General features: G+C 44.1%; 1 protein-coding gene across 1 annotated transcript in view; it reads left to right on the forward strand.

Annotated features, from left to right (window-relative positions):
- ADCK1 (aarF domain containing kinase 1) overlaps window positions 1-19,560 on the forward strand; it is a 73,906-nt gene extending 54,346 nt beyond the window's left edge. Inside the window, exons 6-11 of the mRNA XM_014249711.2 lie at window positions 285-443; window positions 3,602-3,718; window positions 12,738-12,887; window positions 13,120-13,317; window positions 16,952-17,145; window positions 18,558-19,560. Of these exons, the coding sequence (XP_014105186.1) occupies window positions 285-443; window positions 3,602-3,718; window positions 12,738-12,887; window positions 13,120-13,317; window positions 16,952-17,145; window positions 18,558-18,729 (990 nt within the window). The 3' untranslated portion in view covers window positions 18,730-19,560. The remainder of the gene's footprint in view (window positions 1-284; window positions 444-3,601; window positions 3,719-12,737; window positions 12,888-13,119; window positions 13,318-16,951; window positions 17,146-18,557) is intronic.
- Window positions 19,561-19,921: the final 361 nt, after the last annotated feature.

Below are 19,921 nucleotides of genomic sequence, written 5' to 3' on the forward strand. Positions count from 1 at the left end.
GAGCTTTATTCTTTTCTAGGCAGCAGCCAGCTGGCCTCTTTTTGATGTGTGTGCCATCATTTAACTCCTAGGTGTGCCTTCCTCTGTGGAAGTACAGGCCAAAATTTGTCTTACATGACCAAGGCATGATTCTGTGTTTTATTGTGATACTGCAGGAACTCTAAAAGCACTTAGTTTTTTTTTATCTGGAAGTTTTATGGAATGATACTATCTAAACATCACTGTGTGTAGCTGTGTGACTTTGGAGCCAGCATGCAACTAATTGTCTGTTTGCTTGTTTTCAGGTTCTTCTCTTGGTTGTGAAGCAGATTTTTCCAGATTTTGAGTTCATGTGGCTGGTGGAAGAAGCTAAGAAGAATCTGCCCTTAGAGCTGGATTTCCTCAATGAAGGCAGAAATGCTGAGAAGGTTGCTCATATGCTCAAAAACTTTGACTTCCTGAAGGTGAGGAAGCACGTATTTCTGTCTGTATATGTGCATGAATAGTCTCCTTTACTATGTCCTAGGCCCCTCATTCACCAAATGGAGGAGCCATGGAGAGAGAATGGAGTTCAGCCTCTCTGTGTTGTTCATTCTAGACTGCTCTGCTGATACAGACCAGAAAATTCTCTGAGACATGCCTTCTTCTTGTCTGTTTCCTACTGAATGCACTCTATTGGGCCAGGAGTGGTGGCTTGGGACCAGTTGTCTTTGGAGCTTGCTTTTCTTTCTGAATTTCATTTTCAATTTCTTTCTGAACTTGTTCAGAGACTATGGATTTGCCATCCTTTGCTGAACCTGAATTTGATGGTACCTTTCCTTGGGCTCTGTCTCAGCTGAGGGTAAGAAATGGACACAGAACAGAAAAGCTAGACTGAAACTGGTGATGTAGTATTGTGGACACCTTGTATCTCAGGAAGAAGCATATTCACATGAGTCCTTCCTACTGCAAAAAAGCACATTCTCACCCTAGAATTGGACATTTACCCTTCATACAGATCTGTGGCTAATTCATGTTATCTTCATACAGAAATCAAATTGCACCCATGTTTGGTCTTCCCCTCTGATACTTTTATCCCACCTCCCCTGCCACACACTTATGTTACTGATAAATGTCTGAAATACAACCAGACACATACACATCTCATTCTTGGAAAGACATATGCTCACATCTTCAAAGTCACACATTCAGAAATCTTTTGCTGAGGTACAAGAGACACAAGCCTCCAGTGTGTGCTTTCTGGAAACACACATAGTGCCATGGTTGCAGTCACTGATGTGACTGTGCCCATGGCACATACAGAAAGGCAGCAAAAATCACACTCTGCTGTGGATCTTCTTGTATACACACTTCTAAATGAGCTTGCCACTTCCTGTTTATGCAGAAGTCCCAAGGTAGGAGTGACAGCGGTCTGAAATAAGGTGAGTTTTTGTTAGGCTTTACAGGCTGATAAATCCATTTTTCCTTGCTTCTTCCACATAAGGGCTGTAATTCCATATTGCCCAATTCCAGCTTTGGAGCAGTCCTTTCGGAGCCCAGTTGTAGCAGTGGCCTTCCCTTAGACACAGATAGCTAAAAGCCACCACATGGAAGGTCAGAGGCCAATGGATTTGTTGAGTGGGTGCTTACCAGAAGTGATGCACCTTAGAGAGTGTATCTGTTGCAGCTGTAAGTAGCATACTGTGAAGTAAATTCCCATGGAGGCAGCCAAACACCTCCTTGCTGGGCTAAGGAGCTATCATGATATCAATATGTGTAACGATAACAAATGACTTGAGATGGCCAAATAATGGATCCTTCTGTCTGACCTGCCAATTCAGAGACGTATTCATCACCTAAAAGGAACAGAAGAATTGGGCTCCTGTATCATAAATTTTCCTAAACACGCTAGAAAGCTGAGAAGTAGATTTTGTGCTGTGAACCTGTTTGAGCTTTTAAAGCCAGAGATAAATTATTTCCACACACAGGCATTAGAGCCAAACATCTGTGAGTAATTAAAAAAATCACTGAAGAATTTGGCTGTGATTGAGAGAGGCATCTCCAATAGCATGAATAGTGCTTTACAAGCCCACTGACTTGCCTGTGTAAATCTTGAGATAAGAATGATGTCATTGGAAGTGATACAAGGGATCAGTGAGCTAGATGGGATGGGGAGCTGTTAGTTTTGGAGTTAGCAGGCTTTCTCACCAATCTAACTGCAAAGAATGGGCATCCAGATAAGCTGGGATGGCTGTATCTGTATCCCCCTTGGTCATAGCGGGTCTATGGCATCAAAGTCTAAGCAAGGTTCACATGCAAAGTATACCAGGAATGTTGAATGGTGGGACTGAGGGACATTGAAATTGCTCAGCAGAGGAACCTTTGATGTAAGGTGGCACACACATGGTGAAGTAGAAGTGGTCTCTCTAGGACATGAATAGGAGGGAAGCCGATAGTTTCTAAGAGACTAGGGTATTGTCAGTAGTTAAAAGCAACAAATGCTGCTTGTTCAGGAGCTATGATGAGCTACAGTGTCTGGCTGGTCATCCCCTGGTTTTGGTCAGTTGATGGACAACACCTCTTACTTCTTCCTGTCCTGCCTCAAGGTGCTGGTCCTGAGTCCATGGCTTAATCACGGGAGAGGGGACTGCACAGCTGGCTTATTATTTGCATGATCCAAAATTATCATCTCTGTACTGGGGCACAGTAATGGGAGTGGGCAGAGCTCCCTTATGTCTTTGCTAAAATATACATGTGTGGCTTCACCCATGTGCAAAAGCAGATTAGGGTAGATTGGGGGTTTGGTCAGCACAGTAACATGAGGAATTTCAAAAGGGAATTCAGCAAAATGGCTCTTGACAATAGGGATTTCAGCATGGGAGAAATTTGTCTTGAGAGAGAGGCTAGAAAATGGGGAGCCATCCTGAGAGACACTTTCATCACTGACTCCTTGGATGACACCAGACCTCTTCTCTGGTACCTTACTCAGCTTGATCTACCACAGCTTGAATGAAAAGTGCTTTGACATTTTACACTCATTACTGTGTTGCTGGCAATAAGATAGATAAGGGTCTTCCCAAACAAGTCCCTTATTTGTGACACTTGATTTTTCTCCCAGTTCAATTGCAGATGGCCTTAAGTATGCAGGGTTTATCAGCTCAAAGGCATTCATGTTCCAAGGGGCACTGCGGAGATACAGTTTATGACGATGGCTTGTAATTTTTAAAGCTGCTTGTTTGTGTGTAGCAAAGAAGATGCAGTTCCTGTCTAAAGGAGCTGAGTGGATGATACAGAAACTTGCAATAGGTACTAGTTAAACAGCTGAGCTAGAGGAGCTGCAGGTAAGAAAGGTATCTCAGACCTCACTGGGAATGGGAGGTGTTCAGAATCCTGTAGAGCGTGGTCAGAAATGTTACATGAGATCAGATACTACTGTAGTTGAATTGGTGTATTATCCTTGTGTACATTGATGCTGTCCTGCGGAAGAGGCTGATAGATGGAATTACCTCCCTTGTGCTCATCAAAAAAGCAAAGTCTGCGCTTCAGCTGCTTTCATTTTTACTTCTTTTCTGGGATTTGTGTCATATATTCTCCTTCTTTTCCCAAGATGTTGCCTGACCTAACCCACGTGTTTCTGTTTCAGGTCCCCAGGATCTACTGGGATCTTTCAACAAGGCGTGTCCTTCTCATGGAGTTTATGGAAGGGGGACAAGTGAATGACAGGGCCTATATGGAGAGGAATGGCATCAATGTCAATGAGGTAGTTTCTCAGCCATCTCTGAATTTGGTGTAAAACTGATTTTGACCTTGATGCAAAATGGAGACTGACAGGACAGGATGGGACAGGGTAGAAGAATAAGCACACACAGAGCAGTCAGTCTGAGAGATCTCTGTTCTTGTGCTCTTTGGAAAAGGGAGATCTTCAGGGAGACATAGTGAAAGATGACCATGCTCTTACATTAAAGACACCCACAGTTTGTTCCAAGATGGAAGTTCCTGTTACCCTAAAGGAACAACTTAAGTTTCTGATTATTTTTATCTCATGGACTTAGCTATTAAGAGAGCTTTGGAAAGTTCTGTCTGTAGCAAAACATGGTCAGCTCCATTCATCCGGACAAGTCAACTGGTCCAAAGTGAGAGAATTGTTTCTTTGAGAGAGTTTATACTATACTTCTGCTATAGGCAGAGGTGAAATCTAGCCCACACACTCAGAAGAGTGAATATTCCTCAAGTCTTGAGACAGTCTCAAGCCCCTTGAGAAGGGCTTGTTTTGATGCGTTAATAGAAGGGCTCTTGAGCAATATGTACATTTAGATGTTGAGGTGGGCTTCTTCCTAGATCTCAGACAGCAGATCCATTTTGAGATTGAGGTCATTAGCATAGTGCAGCTCCCTGGGATTTTCTTTGTATTTTCTCAGACTGGTGGAGATAGCAAAGTTATAGAGAAACGGCTAATTTCAGTTTTTCTAACTTGCAGAGGCTTTTGCTTGTGATAGGAGCAATATAGAGTGAAAATATCTGCTAATTTTTTTGTTTATCCATGCCTTTGGGAAGGTTGTTTCATGATGACTTGGCACAATACATTCCATGCAGCAGTGAAATCCCATGCTTTCCTGAGTCTGAGCTGGCCTCTAAATAATAGCTAAGAAGTAATTTTTGAAAAGTTGTCAGTGGGCTTCTACTACTGCAATGTGTAAGTTTCAGATAATTGCAGACATCTGACAGATAGAGGATGCTACTCAGCTCAGTTGTAGGACTGAATTTTCTTCCTTTTCTCTCCCCACTGTCTGAAGTTGAAGATTAACTTTTACTGATTGCCAACAAAGCAATGTAGAAAGGAGGAAATACTGAGCCTGTCAGAATCATATGATGGGAAAGGAGGTCTGTTATTATGGCCACAGTAAGATGAGGTAGGGGCAGTGCACACCCCAAACTTCTCCTGCGGCAAGGTGCAGCAGATGGGGAGAAATATTGCCTAGGTTAATTATTGGCTGCTGCTGTTGTTGCCCTGGGTAAAGGACTGCGTGGCATGGTGGGGAGATGGGCAAAAGGCAGCAGACAATGAAAGGAGCGTAAGGAGGGGTGGCAACCCATGTTTCAAAACTGTGACCTGGCTTATAATATGACAGCAATCTTGGCTTTCAAGAGATGCATTAGCTACCTACACATCCCCCAAATATATTTATTTTATAAATCCCTCTATCATTTTCCTCCATTTTGTTTTATGGTGTGGAGGAAGAACAGTCTTCACAGAGCACGGTTTCTTTTTTGTGACAATGCAGCCTTGAAAAGCAAGCTGAGCCTCTCTCCTCTAAATGGAAAGGATCCCTGAGGTGAAAGCTCCCTTCAAACCAGGTTACTGACATTTACTTAATACCGTCTGTAGCAGGATTATCATTAAAGCTGCCCAAAAGCACATTAATCTCTCTGGATCCGTCCAAGTGCTGGATTGTAATGGCATTTAATCAGAGAAGGCTTTGATTTCTAAAGACAAGTGCAAACATTGAAATATCTGCCTGTGGAACAGTTACTTATTCATGTACAAGTGTACTTGTACACTGTAGTGTAGTTGAGGAGGAACATGCAGCTAGGATATTGACAGTGAAAGGGAAACCTGGAGAGGGGAGTTACCAAGAATGAGCTAGCAGGAATTTTAAGGGAAGACTAGAACATGGCAGGGCTAAGAAGGGGGGCATCTGGAAACTGGGCTTTTCCTCTATTAAAACACAGTAATGCTTGCAGTCTTAGTTGGGAAGGTATATTTGGAAGAAGTGGGTAGAACAGGGAAGAGAGAAAAATTAGACTGTGGGGCTCTCAAGGGGTTTGTAGCATAGTATATACAGGAGGAAAGGAAGGACAGTGAGACTACTTAGAGCATGGATTTTTAAAGATCCCAGATGACACAAATGTTCCTTTTGCATCTATTCTGATTATACCTGATTCATTTAGAGAGATCTTATTTGTATACAAATCTTAACATTGTCTTTGGTCTGCCACATGGATTCTCCATTCTTTCTTTGTGAGTTCTCTGCCTGTCTCTGCAGAGACTGCTGTATCAGCAGGCTCTAGGACCTGTGGAGCTTCCAGATGTGCTCATGGCATGTGCTGTATTGCCTCAAACTAACCAGCCAGGTCAGGTAGCCAAGAGTCCCTGTGATCAGCCTGATTTGGATTTGAGTCAAGGAAAAGAAACAACGCCATGTACTTCAGCTCACCAAGAGCCTGGTCATGAGGCATGGTTGATTCAGAAGTCAGAAAAGTGTTTTGTCCAGCTGAGAACTGAAAGCAAACAACTAAGGTACTTAAGATGAGCTACTGTGCGCAATTATTGCCATCTGTTACTCCATCCTACTATGGCTTTTTGCTTCTTTCTGTTACTAAATGGGTTCTACACTGAAACTGTATCTCTTAGCTTGATAAAGAGCCCAGTACCTTCCTGTAGCTGACAGCTTTGCAACTTGAAATACGCTTTCAATGTGGCATTTACCCTTCTGCCAAGAGTCAGGAGCTGTAGCTGTGTAGCTGCTAAAATTTAAGTGGGATTTCCCAGGGTGGGATCCTTTTGTCAGCAGTGGAAACCTGTCATGTCTCAAGTATTTGCTCTGATAACACTCAAGTGTTAGATGAAGCGGAGCATGGAGAAGAACACTGTTTCTGGGGAAGATGGCTATTCTTGCTCTTTGCACTTACTGAGTTAGTCTGGGGAGAAGTTCATTTGCGATTGTCCTATGTTTCATCTTGTCTGAAGCTTAGTGAAATTCAGAAGGCACTGATAAGTAAAAATAGTGACCTCCAGTATTTTCAGCTTTTGAACTGGGCACAGACACCTGGTAAAAGAGTTAAATTAGACGCTGACCTGTTTCTTACTGAAAGTTGGTATTGAGCATCAATATCAATCAATTGCTTAAGTCTCAACAAGATGCTTTACATTAAATCAAGGAAATACAACTGCGTTTAAAGCCAAGGGAAATGATCCCCATGGTCATTTTGTGTCTGACAGAGATGCAAGAAACAAAAAAAAATAATGACTAGTCTTCTTTAGCTGTGTCCTTTTGAGAATCTGTGCAAACTTGATGAGTTAGTCTCTCAGTTCCCTGGGTGGATGAGTCAGAACATTTCTCTCCACTTACATGCCATGGAAGATGGAGCATTGAGCATGAAAATAATTTCCTGAGTTCCCAACAGAGAGTACAGGGCATACTAGGAGTGCACTCCAGGAGTCCTAAAAACTATTCCTGTATCTTAATGACATCAGGTGTGTTCAGACATCATATTGCTGTGATGCTAGATCACTGCATAGTAATAGTACTGCCTAACAGAGCACTTTTGAGCCTCACAACTGGATGATAGAGGACAGAGTGTGAAATAAGATCTCTTGTGTGACCACCCTCTTACTGTGGATAAGAGCTATTTCAGAGCTGAGGCAGAGAAGACTTCAAATTGTGGCTATTCTCTGCCCACACCCTTTGCTAATTTGACACCAGTTTAATTGGGCAGAATTGCCCTAGCAGGATTAAGCAAAACCTTAGACGATGGCTGTAATAACAACAATGAAAGCAAGCAAAAACCCAATACAGTCTTCAATCCAATTAACCTTCGATTAAGGTTCCAAAATCAATGCTATTATTTTGGCCGGAGGAGGTAATATTGAGCCCTGAGAAATGAGCTGCACAACGACCTTTACTTTTAATGAGATCAATAGAAGTTAGTGTCGCCATCTCTTAAAATAATTGGCAAATATTACAGCCAAATTAAGGCCAGAGACTAGTATCTGGTTCTGATCTAAAGAGACAGTCACAGATGGAGGTGGGATGGGAAGGGATGATGCCCTATCAGGCAGTTTCATCTAGGACTTATCAGGGGCAGGCAGTGAGGTCATCTCTACAGGACCATGACACAGTATTTTTTTCTGTGCTTTTCTTCTTCATGTCAGTTAGAGGCATGGAGCCAGAACCATTCCAGCTCGCTCACAAGTCCAGGAAAGTATCAGTGACTTTCCCCAGATAACCCAGGCTGGTTTGTTACATTGCACTATATCATGCTACCCATGAGCACGATGTATGTGCTTTTTACTGTAGGAACACTCACAAGCTCAAATTTGCATGCATTTTTTTCTTTTCTGAGAGGTTTCTTGCTAATTCTTGTGTATTGGTGTTTTTAAAGATACTCAGTTGTGATGAACTTTCTAGAGTTTTGTTACTGTCACGTTGCTTTGTCAGCAGGTGTGTTGATTAGTTGCGTACAAGGGCAAGGGTGACAGGTTGTCTAGGTTTTCAAAACTGATGGCAGCAACATATTGTGTCTGGGTACATACATATACAAGAAGAAATATATCACTGCTGGTACCTGCACTACAGCTTGGGATCCTCTGAGTTAGGTGACAGAAATGTAGTTAGGTGTACTTGTTAAAATATTTGGTACACTGCACATGACTCCATTAACTAGAAAACATGGGGATTAGTAGGGAAATTGCAAAGTAGGTAAGAAACTCATAGAGGCAGTGGTCAAGAGAGGTTACCACAGTGGAGTTTTGTGAATTTGTTTTTCAAATAGATTTCATTTAACAAACCGGTGATGACCTCAACACAAACACAACTGTATCAAGGAGATTGTTGATGACACCAAGCTGAGAGGTCTGACATTGTAGAGGAGGACTGGAGTAGCAATAGCACTTGTTGGCCTTGAGGACTAAAGTGGTAGCATCCTGTAGAAAATGGGGCATATTTCTGCTGTTTCATATCTGACTGGTGGACACATTGGGGTAGTAAATACTGGAGAGGAACAGAACTAGTTAAACTCAAGGATTGTGCTAGTTAAGGAAATTATTTAAACTGAACATATTAAAGTTAGGCTGGGATTTATGGGAAACATTCTGATCACCTAAAAGTAAATTTTTGGAACAGCTGCCAAAGTCATACTTTGTCTTAAATATTTCTGGTGAACTTGACCAGTTTATAGAAGGATTGTGTGATGCTGTACAGTAACAACCCTTAATGTTTGCACTGCGTTCTTATTTTCTTCTGTATTTGTTTGTAACTCGCATACAATAGTTTGTGACATGTAACATCCTTGCCAGACTGAGTAGGTAAAGGGCACTTCATGCGCTTAGGTTGGTGAAGAGTTACTCCCAAGTCCGGCTGTTATACTTGTATCTGTCACTCCATTGTGTCACCAATCTGTTTATTTCTCAAGTCTGTTTTTTTCCAAAATGAAAACATTGGGCTGAAAATGTGAGGTTTGCCTGACATGGTGTTGTGGTCACGTCACATCATTTGGCAATGGCAGGTTGGTATTTGCATTGATTGGTAAGGCCACAGGCTCACTTGGTGACTGTAGTCATCATGTTCTGCTACAGCACAGACAGGGAAATTTAACTTCTTTTAGGCACTAACACACCTTCTGGCAATAGGCAGGGACATGTCTCTGGCCAGACCCAGACTCTGATATCATCCTGATATATCAAGCTAAGCTCTGCTTGCTGATCAGCGTAGGTTTTGTTCTTATATGTTACCCCTAAATTATGCCATTCATGATTACACCCACTTTTGCCTGGTTTTATTTCTTGTAGTACATACAGAACTACAGGTGCTTCTACTTCCTTGCTATTCAAACCTCCTAACTGGTAGACTTTCCTCCTCTGCCATTCCTTAGCCAACTTTGGAATCTTCAGCTCTTTTAATTTTTTTTTCCCCAGTAAATGCCTCCTCCATCCTGCTCATTTATTTGCTTTCTCTGAACTCCCTCTGTGTAGTCTGCACCTCTTGAGTTAATGAGGTGTCTAGAAGTGAATACAGAATTCCAAGACTGATTATTTTTTTTACAGTATTCATCAGAACAATGCTGAGGGATACTGGTAATGATAAAGACCTTGTTTTGTTGGATGATAAACAGAGAAAGGACTGATGACCTCTCTGTGTCATAACAAAAAGCCTTTATGTTAACCATGGTTTTTGCTTCTGTAAATCATTGCAACCTTTTTTTCTAATTTGTGATGCACCTTCACCCTGAGGTCTTGCATAGCCTAAATGCATGCTGAATTCCTCCCTTCTCCTGAGCAGAGGTTTTCATAAGTCTGTTTTCTCATTTCACTTAGCTGTCTTCTTCCAGAGTGAATTCTGTAGATATTATTTATCCAGTGGCCTTCTCAATAAGGAATAAGGGCCTGAAGTGACAAGGCACAGTACAGAAGAATTAATGTATATAAGGGTTTAATGTTTTTTTCCTAAACTTTTTCTCAAGAAATCTGAACTCCCTTTGTCTGAATTACAATGATAGGTTGCTATTCACATACTACTCTTTAAGACCTAGAGTGTAAAGCTTCCTATTTTGTTTAGAATTTGACAGTATTGTTGCTTTCTATCTTAATTTATTTTGTATCCTATTTTAGAGGTATGACAACAGACAAAATTATGTGAAAATACTTTAGTGTGCATCACAGCTCCATGGTAATTTTTTTCCAAAAGTGAAGACTGTTTATATGCTTGCACCATAAATCCCTGTAACATATCTTCTGTATGCTAATGAAGTAGTACATAATACATTCATATGTCTTAAAGAAGTCATAAAGTTTAGTTGAAGATACTGGAGATACTCAAGGTTGCATGTTGGGGAATAGGTAAATATAAGTACAGCAGGGAAGAGAGAGAGATGATGGGGATCTTGCAGTGAACATAATCTTCTACCAATGACCCAACCTGTGAGTCTGAACAGGGCTCATTTTCATGGGAGGGTGGGAAGATGGATCTCAAGCTGCTTTTGTGTTGCATTACAGGTTGCAAGAGGCTATGACCATAGGTCTATTTAGTCACCTTTCTGCTGATAGTGGCTTAGGATTGGGGACATTCTCTGCATCTGGAGCTTGCTGCCATATCATAAGATGCTGTTAATGAGAGTGGCATGGATAACCTGGTGAGAGGCGTTTTTGTAGGATCCTAGGATATTTGGGTTTGGAAGGGAACCTCAGGAGGGCTTTCATCAAATCTCCTTCTAAGGCAGGGTCAGTTATGAGGTCAGACCAGCATTGCACAACCTCTTCAGCTATGACCAAGCAATAGGTTTGTATAACTACCAACCCTTGTCTGGACTTGTCCTCAGCAGGAATGAGGCATCATGTTGGGCCCCAGATTGTCCCCAAGTCCTCATCTTCAATAACTCTGTGCTTTTCCATGCCCTAGGAGGACAAACAGCTGTGACAGCGAGGGCCAAGTGTGGTTAGCCTGGCGTGTGCAAAGTGAGTCTCTGGTCCCTGGGAGGCTTTGTGAGTGAATGCTGTGATGGGCTTAAAACAGACTATTTGGCACGTCCTTGGACTGTTAACAGAGGCTACTCAGCTCTTATATGAGATCACAGCACCTGGTACTTCGGTCCTGTCTAATTTTAGAGCTTGCCGATCAAGGAGACTTGTAAGGGTCACTTCATGGCTCTGGTGATCTCTGCTGGTGATTCAGAAGGGAAACATCACTCCCCTCAGTCAGTACTTAAAATAACACCTGCATGGCGTTAGGGAAGCTGCACTACAGGAGATCACAGGGCTGTGCTGTTCCGTCCGTGTCGGTGATTCATCATGGGGCGAGCCAGCATTCATGTGATTCAGCAGTGGTTCCAGGTCCCACTTGAGGGAGAGGATTGTTTTGCCTGATTCTACTGCTGTCTCTGTAGTTGTGCTGCAGGGAGGGTTCTTGTTCTTTCTCTTCATTTGTAGTTACTTGGCCACTATTCTTGGTGAATACTCTTCTCAGAGGTGGCTATGTTTCAGAGATGGGTAAAGGAAGCCCTTTCTTTTGTCTGTCTGGTTTTCTGCAGGATGAGCTGTCATTACTATCCCTGTTACCTCTTCTACCACCTCTGCTTATGGGGACAGCTGTCAGTTTGCTGCTTACATAGTGTGTCTGGAGATATGCTTGGGATAGTTTATGATGACTGTCTTTTAATTGCTTGTACAGCACTCTGCTGTGGAGCGCTGTGCCTCTCTGTGATGGCAGGGAGGGCTGGTGGAATGGCAGGGAAAGGCTGCTGTGTTGTTGCATGGCAGGGGGTTGATCCCATGCCCTGGGGATGTTTGCTTTCTCCTAGGAGGTTTTTAACATTAATAACACCTCTTGATGATAAGGAGCAGTAGTATGGAGGGACACAGCAGTGACAGGATGTTTTAAACAGCTTTTATGTGCTTCTTCATCTTCATAGACATTGAACAGATTAGCATGGGTGTGAGGAACGAAAGAGGGAAAGTGGCAGACAGTGTGATGGAGGGAGGGGAGAGGGAGCGCATGTTCATTCTGGTGGGCAGATGGACTGGCTGCGTCTCTCCCCACCCCTTCTCCACCATGTCCTGCTGCCATCCATGGATGGAAACCTGAGTCTTCTTCCAAGCAGTTTCACCCAACCCAGAAGCAATTTCCATGCCTTCCCTGTGAATGCATATCCACCACTATCTGCTTTCCCACTTCCCTCCTCATTACCAGAAACCCCATTCCTACCCACCGGTACTGTATCTTTTTTATGCTAGACAAGTGTCTTTAAATATCATGTGATCCCACAGCCACCTTCATGGTGATCCTTGCATGGATCCTTTCCTGAATGACCTGGACCACCCTGCTACTGGTAGATGCCAGCAGCCACCGTGTGCCTCCATCAGTGTGAGGAGCTGTGGGAGCTCTGCGTGGGAATATCAGTGTGTACAGACCCTTGCTTCCTGGGTTGTCACACAGAGGCTGCCTCCCCTCCCTGGCAGGCACCCTGCTGTGGGTGGCAGTGTGTGACCATCTCTTGTCTCCTCGCAGATCTCTCGCAACCTGGGAAAGCTCTACAGTGAAATGATTTTTGTGAATGGCTTTGTGCATTGTGACCCACACCCAGGCAATGTGCTGGTGAAGAAGTGCCCAGCCTCTGGCAAGGCCCACATTATCCTCCTGGATCATGGGCTCTACCAGGTATGTAGGTATGAGGGGCTTCCAGGGCCTTGTGAAGCTGCCTTTGGGCACCAGGCTGCAGTCTTGCCCCTCTAAGCACATATATGAATACATTTTTCATATTACTTCCATAACCCTCCAATGATATATTTTGACTCTGAAGTGGAGGATGGGGCACAGGTGAGGGGTGCAAGACTTTTCCCCCTGTTTCTTGTCCTCTATGAGCTTCTGGGGACCATGTTTCCCTTCCCAGGTGCTGAGTGAGTCATTCCGCATGGACTACTGCCGGCTTTGGCAGGCCCTCATCAAGGCTGATATGAAGAGGGTGCAGAAGTACAGCCGGCGACTTGGGGCAGGGGATTTGTATCCTCTCTTTGCCTGCATGCTGACTGCCAGATCTTGGGAATCTGTCAACAGGGGCATTGACCAGTCACCAGTCTCTGCCAGTGAGGTAGGTCTTGTGTGTCCTTCCCTAATGTGTGCCCTTGCTTCTCCTCAGTACCTTTCTTTGTTGAAATCACTTGCACCACTGATAGTACAGCAGTGCTGGGCAACCCCTCGCAGCTCTGTAGCAATTTCTGTATTGATAGCTGAGCTAAAAAAAGCCCATACTCCTTCTGCAATGTGTTTTATAGTAGCTGAATTTAATTTCCCAGATTCACTTGTCATGGGCTGCTTAAATTTTGTATAATATTTTAATACCTAAGTGTTCACTCTTTCTGGCTGGGGAAACATTTGTAGATTGTCCTTTTCTTAAAAAAATGTTCAATGCAGCTGTGCAGGAAACCATCAAGGAGGCTAGGATAAGGTACAGGAGACATAAAGGTTTAGTGGGAAGACATGAGAAGAATAATGCATTATCACTATTCATATAAATGACTGTCAGCACTGATATAAACTCCTAAAAACTTCTGGAAATTACCTTCCAATCAAAAACCCTATTAACTTGGAGTCAAGGTTGCTTAGCTGCAGATTCTGTCAACTCAATCACTACAAATCTGGGAAATTGCTGCTTACATTTTCCACCCTTCCATACACACACGTGCTGGGATCCTTCTCACGCCTCCTCGCACACCTGATATACACAATACCCCACCTTAAGAATACTAGCAGCCCTGCCAACTGTGCTGTTTCTAGAGAAGAACATAAAGTGATGTGATTCAGCCAATGGACAAGCGTCTGTAAGTAGAAGTGTGTTGTATCCTATGGTTTGCTTTTATCTACACACATCTGTAGTGGAGAGGATGGAATTCATTTAAGGAGTGTTATAATATTGCCCTATGAAATTCTCTTCTAAAAGTTTCTTCATCTTGATGGATGTGGCAGAATTTGCTGTACTGGTTTGCCATTGTCCATAGCAATGAGTAGGTCATTGGGTAATGGACCCCCTCCCAATGATCTGAGTTAATTTTCTGCACATCAGAAATAATATAATGACTATCTAACAGTAATTAGAAGTCTGTGCTTCATCTGGTGAGTTCTGGAGCTGGTAGCTCCAGAAAAAAATTCAAAGCTGCCAAAGCAAGTTGGCACAGTGCTGACTCCAATACTAGAAGGCCAGTGTTAAATCTGAGTTAGTGAGCAATGTTTATTCCCAACTCACTTGTGAAGGTTATGCCAGAGGTGTAGCTGCAGCTACATAGTACTCTGTGTGTGCTAATGAACTTTGTAATTGAGTTGAATTGCGTGTATGGAACCAGCTCTGTTGTCTTTGCCTACATGACACAATTAATGCTGAAACTAGATAATCCTGCAGCAGATAATGGGGAGCTGAGCAGATTTGCTGTGGCATTAGGAAATGAGCTGCTGCTTGCCCTTACTTTAGAGGTGAATTTGAAAGATTTTATCAGCAGCAAGAGCTGAGCGCTGTGTAGGCAGGTACCATCAGTGCAGAGCTCCAGAGAGTGTGCCTGAGGATGTATCAACATGACAGTAGCCTGTGAGACAAGGAAGTAACCTTCCTGAAACAAAATCTTATCTGTAGTGCTGTACTCAGTCTGGGATACTGCATCTTGAGAAAGGTTTGATGAAACTGGAGCAAGTCCAGTAGGAATCTGCAAGGACTAGTGGCCAAACAGATGTAGCCCATGAGGTCAGTCTGAGCAAGTTAGGTCAGAAAAAAATCTAGAAAAGGCAGGTCAGAAAGGGTTGTAGAAGTGATTTTTGAGTTTTTTGAAGAGTGCTGCAAGCAGGACAAGTGCAATGAATTTAAACATGGGTTTAAATTCAGCTAAACATGAGAAAAGCCAGATCTAGTGGCAAAGCAGTGAAATGCCACTGCAGATGGCCTGGGGAGGTTTTGATTCGTGTTACTGGAGAGTTTTAGGTGCAGGCTGGGAAAATGTAGGAGGATTGCCATAGGTATAGTTGTTCCTGCCTTAAGCCATCCAGGGCCAGGCAGCTGATCGCTCAGGGTGGCTGCTAGCCTCATCTCATCTGATTTTATGATGGCTTTTGCTGCATCCTGCAGCAGCCTCAGCAGCTGCAGCCAAGGGGCTTTTCTCAGGTCCTGTGGCATAGCTTATTTCTTCCTCTGCACACTTGACAGAAAATGACAGTTCTGATGACAGATCATGTGGTTGTTTTGTGATGTGGACAAGCAGCTGGAGCTAAAAATAAAAAGAAAAGAAATAGAAAAGAAAACCTATGTCTGGAAAATAATGTAGGCAATGATGCTGGCTGGGAAAAGGGATAAGAGATAATCAGGGAGCAATTTTCTGCCAACAAATAATTAAAGAAAACAACATTTAGGAGTGCTAGGCATCTTGCTGAAGCCTTGTGTATCTGGTCAGTGATGGAGGCAGGAGGACACAAGGATTTGTTTGTCAGCAGCAAAGCAACATGGTTTTGTGTGAGCTGTGTACATCTCTGACCATCATGACCTGCACACCAGTTTGTGCAGGTCTGTTCCTTTATAATAAGTTTGAAGTTCATAAAGAGTGAGCGGGAGATCTCATGTCACGAAATATAGGCCATCCTTCATTCCAGAAGAGAGAAGGCTTAAGAACTGTCATTGCCCACAAAGAAGCCTCCTTACTGTAAGAAGTTATTTACTGCCCCCTTGCATGTGTTCTCCTGGATTTTGTAGATTGCAGATATTGCAGGGACTTGTCTTTGGATTTCATGTCATGGTTCATGTCATGGCCTCTGTAGGAGGGGGTAGGGGCATGGTATGCATATAGGATCAGCTCCCAGCTACACTGTGCTACATTTACTGGGATGGTGAGGGAACTCTCAGATCTAAAAACAGGAATAAGAAGCAGGGCTGACTGTCTTGCATGCTCTGGTGACTTGTATTTGGAGAGGAGCTCAGTTAAGTGGCTCAGACTGTAGCCCCTAAGTTTTCACTGGGTTCTTACAGTAAGCAATGTGTTTATTGGACTCTGGAGAACTAGAGATAATGAAGGATTGCGTTGGACTTACACTCTTCCCTTAATTATCTGCTATGAGCTGCTGTCATACAGGATATAGATCTAGATCTGACAGATGACAATTTGAGGATTTTTGATTTTTTGGGTTATCATGATGCTTAACTGTGTAATTTTTTCTCACCTCTGCTGAATTGTGTTGAGGACAGAGGACTAAACTAGCATTGGAAATGGCTTCACCAGTATAGCATAGAGCTGTCAGCTGCATGGGGAAGCAAAGATCAAGCAGCCTGGTTGTCTTTGCAGCCTCCACCTTCCTCAGAAATTCTACTACCTGCACCTCTGCTGGTTTTGGGGCTGGTGAGGTGAGAAGTCTCCAATGGCAGTAATGAGATCTGGTTGCTGCAGGCTGCCTAGGACCAAGAACCAAGGCAGCAGTGTCTGTTCTCCTGAGAGGCTATTAATCTTGCCAGTGAGGGGATAGGTCCTTATCTCACCGAGGGGAAAATGGGATCTGGCAAGAGTGATCTGTGCAGTGAGTGCTGTGCCCAGTGTCTGCAGGAAAGAAGGACAGAGCTCTTTAGCTTCTGTCCTAGTGTCATGGTCTGTTAAAACACTGTCTCTTCCTGGCAAATCTCAGCTGCATCTGGACCCAGATTTCCCATGTACTCTCACCTTCTCTCTCCTTTCTCCCTGACATGACCTGACTGGCCACAGGACATGGAGATCCGGTCCAATGCTGCCGCTTACTTGCCCCAGATCACCCAGCTTCTCAACAACGTTCCCCGCCAGATGCTGCTTCTGCTGAAGACCAATGACTTGTTAAGGGGGATTGAGTCAGCCCTGCACACACGGGCCAGTGCCAGCTCCTTCCTCAATATGTCTCGCTGCTGCATCAGAGCTGTTTCCACGTGAGTCTCTTATCCAGACATCAGAGGCCAGACAGGGAGCAGCAGGAGCTGACTATCCCTGTGGTCTGGGAGATGAGGGGAGATGAGGTACAGCAGGCTTGTCAGGGTCCAGTCCCACTGCAGCTATGCAAGGCAAGCAGGACAGACCTTGAGATGAAGGTCAGATCCAATCAAAAGTCCACATGATTAGGCAACATCCTGGTGATGGGGCAGGTCTAAGAACAAATGAGAAAGTCAGTCTAGATTATGTCTGGTGGTTGTCAAGCAGGTCCATCGTGACAAGACAGGGCTGAGATCAAGCAAAGAGGTCCATGTGGAGGTCTAGCTCATGGGGCTTCACAGCAGGACATGAGCTGAGGACCATTACTCTTCCAGTGTAGCTCAGGCTGGAACTGAAGGTGCATGTCTGAGATGAACTGAGGTTTCTGGGCCTATGAACAGAGGGTTGGGGGTGGTTCCAGGCTAGTCAGGGCCATTAAGACTTATTAGGGCCCCACTCAGGGGGGCTGATAAGGCTCTGACTTAACCTCTTGACCTATTACTGTTAGCTGTGGATCTCTTCCCCTCATTGTGGTCCTGCCCCTGCTCAGCTACGTCTCAGCCATTGTCTGTGCTTTTCTTACATCCATCAGCCTTTCCAGAGGACAAACCTGTCACCCTGGGGCTGGGGACAGGGATAGAGTTGGAGACCTTAGGTTAAGGGTTTAGGATTTGTCCCCCAGAGGAGGGGAAGGGGCTTCTCTCCCATTATAGGCATTACCACTGGGCAGTATTTGTGAGTAGCATAGATCTGAAAGTTCACTGCAGCTGGATTGAGGGAATTGGGCTGACTGAAGATCAGGCTGATGTTTAAAAGCCAGGAACAGGAGTTGTGCAAGTGATTGCCTTCTCTGAGTCTTATGAATCAATGCACTTCTTCCTCAGATTCCTCCTCCTTGCAGATGAAATAACAGTTATTTCTTGGGCTGATGAGGGACCTGTGAATCCCAGTTAGCCTCTGCTAAAGAAAGGTGGAGAAATACTTTTCCTGGAATCTGTGTCAGGATTGCTGGACTCTTACAAGTGTGCTACCAGGAAAAGCAATAGTAGTGTGCACCTGTCCATGTGAGCTGAGGTGAAGCTGGGCATAGAAGCAGAGGAATGCCATAACCTAGGATCACTACGTAGAGTGGTAAGAGAACTGAATTCTCAAGTGAGCAGGCTGTCTCTTCTGCCAGATTCATTCCAAAAAAGGCAGTCCCCAGCTCCTCAGAAGCACTGCTTAGAGAAAATCCCTGCTTCCTGAGGATTCTCCATATGGGGGATAGCGCCCACCCCTGGGGAGGGTCAGCTGTGTGGAAGATGTAGGACAGGCCCCTTTCTTCCTGGGCTGTTTCCTGCTGGATCTAATGCAGCTGTTTCTCTCATTCTAGGTACCAGAGGAGCAAGAGTCACTCGCTTTACAGGAGGGCCCAGATCTCATTCACAGAAGCCCTAAGCCTGTGGCAGATCAACTTATATGAACTCTTTCTGTGGCTGAAGGGGTCCCAGCTGGGGAACTGGGTCATTGCTCTCCTGAGACGGATGCACCATTTAATGTACTGACATGAACTGGTGGGAGAGGCCTGGGTGCTCCCTCCCTCCCTTCTGTTCTCCATGGCACATCTGCCTTTTTGACTATTTCTGTCTATTTTTGGGTCTTACTCCACATTACACACTGCACTGTCCTTTTCTTTTACAGCATTAGCTTCCCCTGTGGCACAGAGAGATTGAGTTGATACCAGAGCCCTACTGTTTTGTGGTTTAGGTAAAGTAGGTGCATGATACCTTGTGGCAGGAAAGACAGAAAAGAATACCTTCTTTCCTCATTTGTGCAGGTTAAGTTCCACTCAGATTCTAGTGGGATTGTGCTGGAAGCAAATGCCTCTTTGACTCTTTCTTAAACAATCTTAAAGAATTTAAAAGAATCCCAGCCCTACCTAGAATGCCCCAAAATATTTTTCAGACCCTCAGAGAGGGGTGGTAAGTCCCTTTAAAATACAATAGGGTTTATATTAATTTGTGCAATCTCTTTAGTCTGATTTCTGTTTAGGTGTGCGGAAGGTTTCTCAGAGGAATGAGACCTTGTGGAAAGCTGTCACTAGGGTTTTTTTCTTCCAGCACCAGGGAAAGAGGACACAAATGGTGAGAGTGGTGGACTGGGAGTCTGACTTCCTAAGATGCATCTCCAGTCCTGTCAGCAAGTGCCTCTGTTTTTGGACTTCTCCTGGCTTGTTTCCTTGCAGGTGAAATGGAGGAAGGGGACAGTGATCTTGCCTCTCTTCTGAAATTCAGGAAAGGCAGTAAGAAGGACAGCTCAGGGCTCTGAAACTGCTGGTAATGTATGTGTACTGTACAAAACTATCACACAACAAAATAAATGTGTTGTATCAAAGATCTTTGGGGGAGGGATGCTTGGCTGTGCACTAGAGTTATGTTTGAGCCTCTAACCTTAGTCCTGTTTCCATTTCTCCACAAGGGAGTGATGCCAGGCAGTGCTGGTAATTCCTTGTAAGCAAAATGTCCACTTGGTCTTTTCTATATCCAAGAAGTTTGTGCCACATCTGAATCCTCTAGTACTGCATCAAATGCATGTTGGGATGGAGTGGAGGAGCAGGCATCTTTCTGCTGGGAGGATATCTCATACCCTTCTGCCCAGATCCACACTGAGCCTGCCTCCTCCCTGCCTGTGGGAGTACGCTACAGCACATCTGTGAGATGTCACCATCCCCATGCCACAGTGAGCATTTCACCTTGT

This window comes from Pseudopodoces humilis, chromosome 7, assembly GCF_049639895.1.
Source record: "Pseudopodoces humilis isolate 2021_Gansu_Grassland_sample_001 chromosome 7, ASM4963989v1, whole genome shotgun sequence".
NCBI lineage: Eukaryota > Metazoa > Chordata > Aves > Passeriformes > Paridae > Pseudopodoces > Pseudopodoces humilis.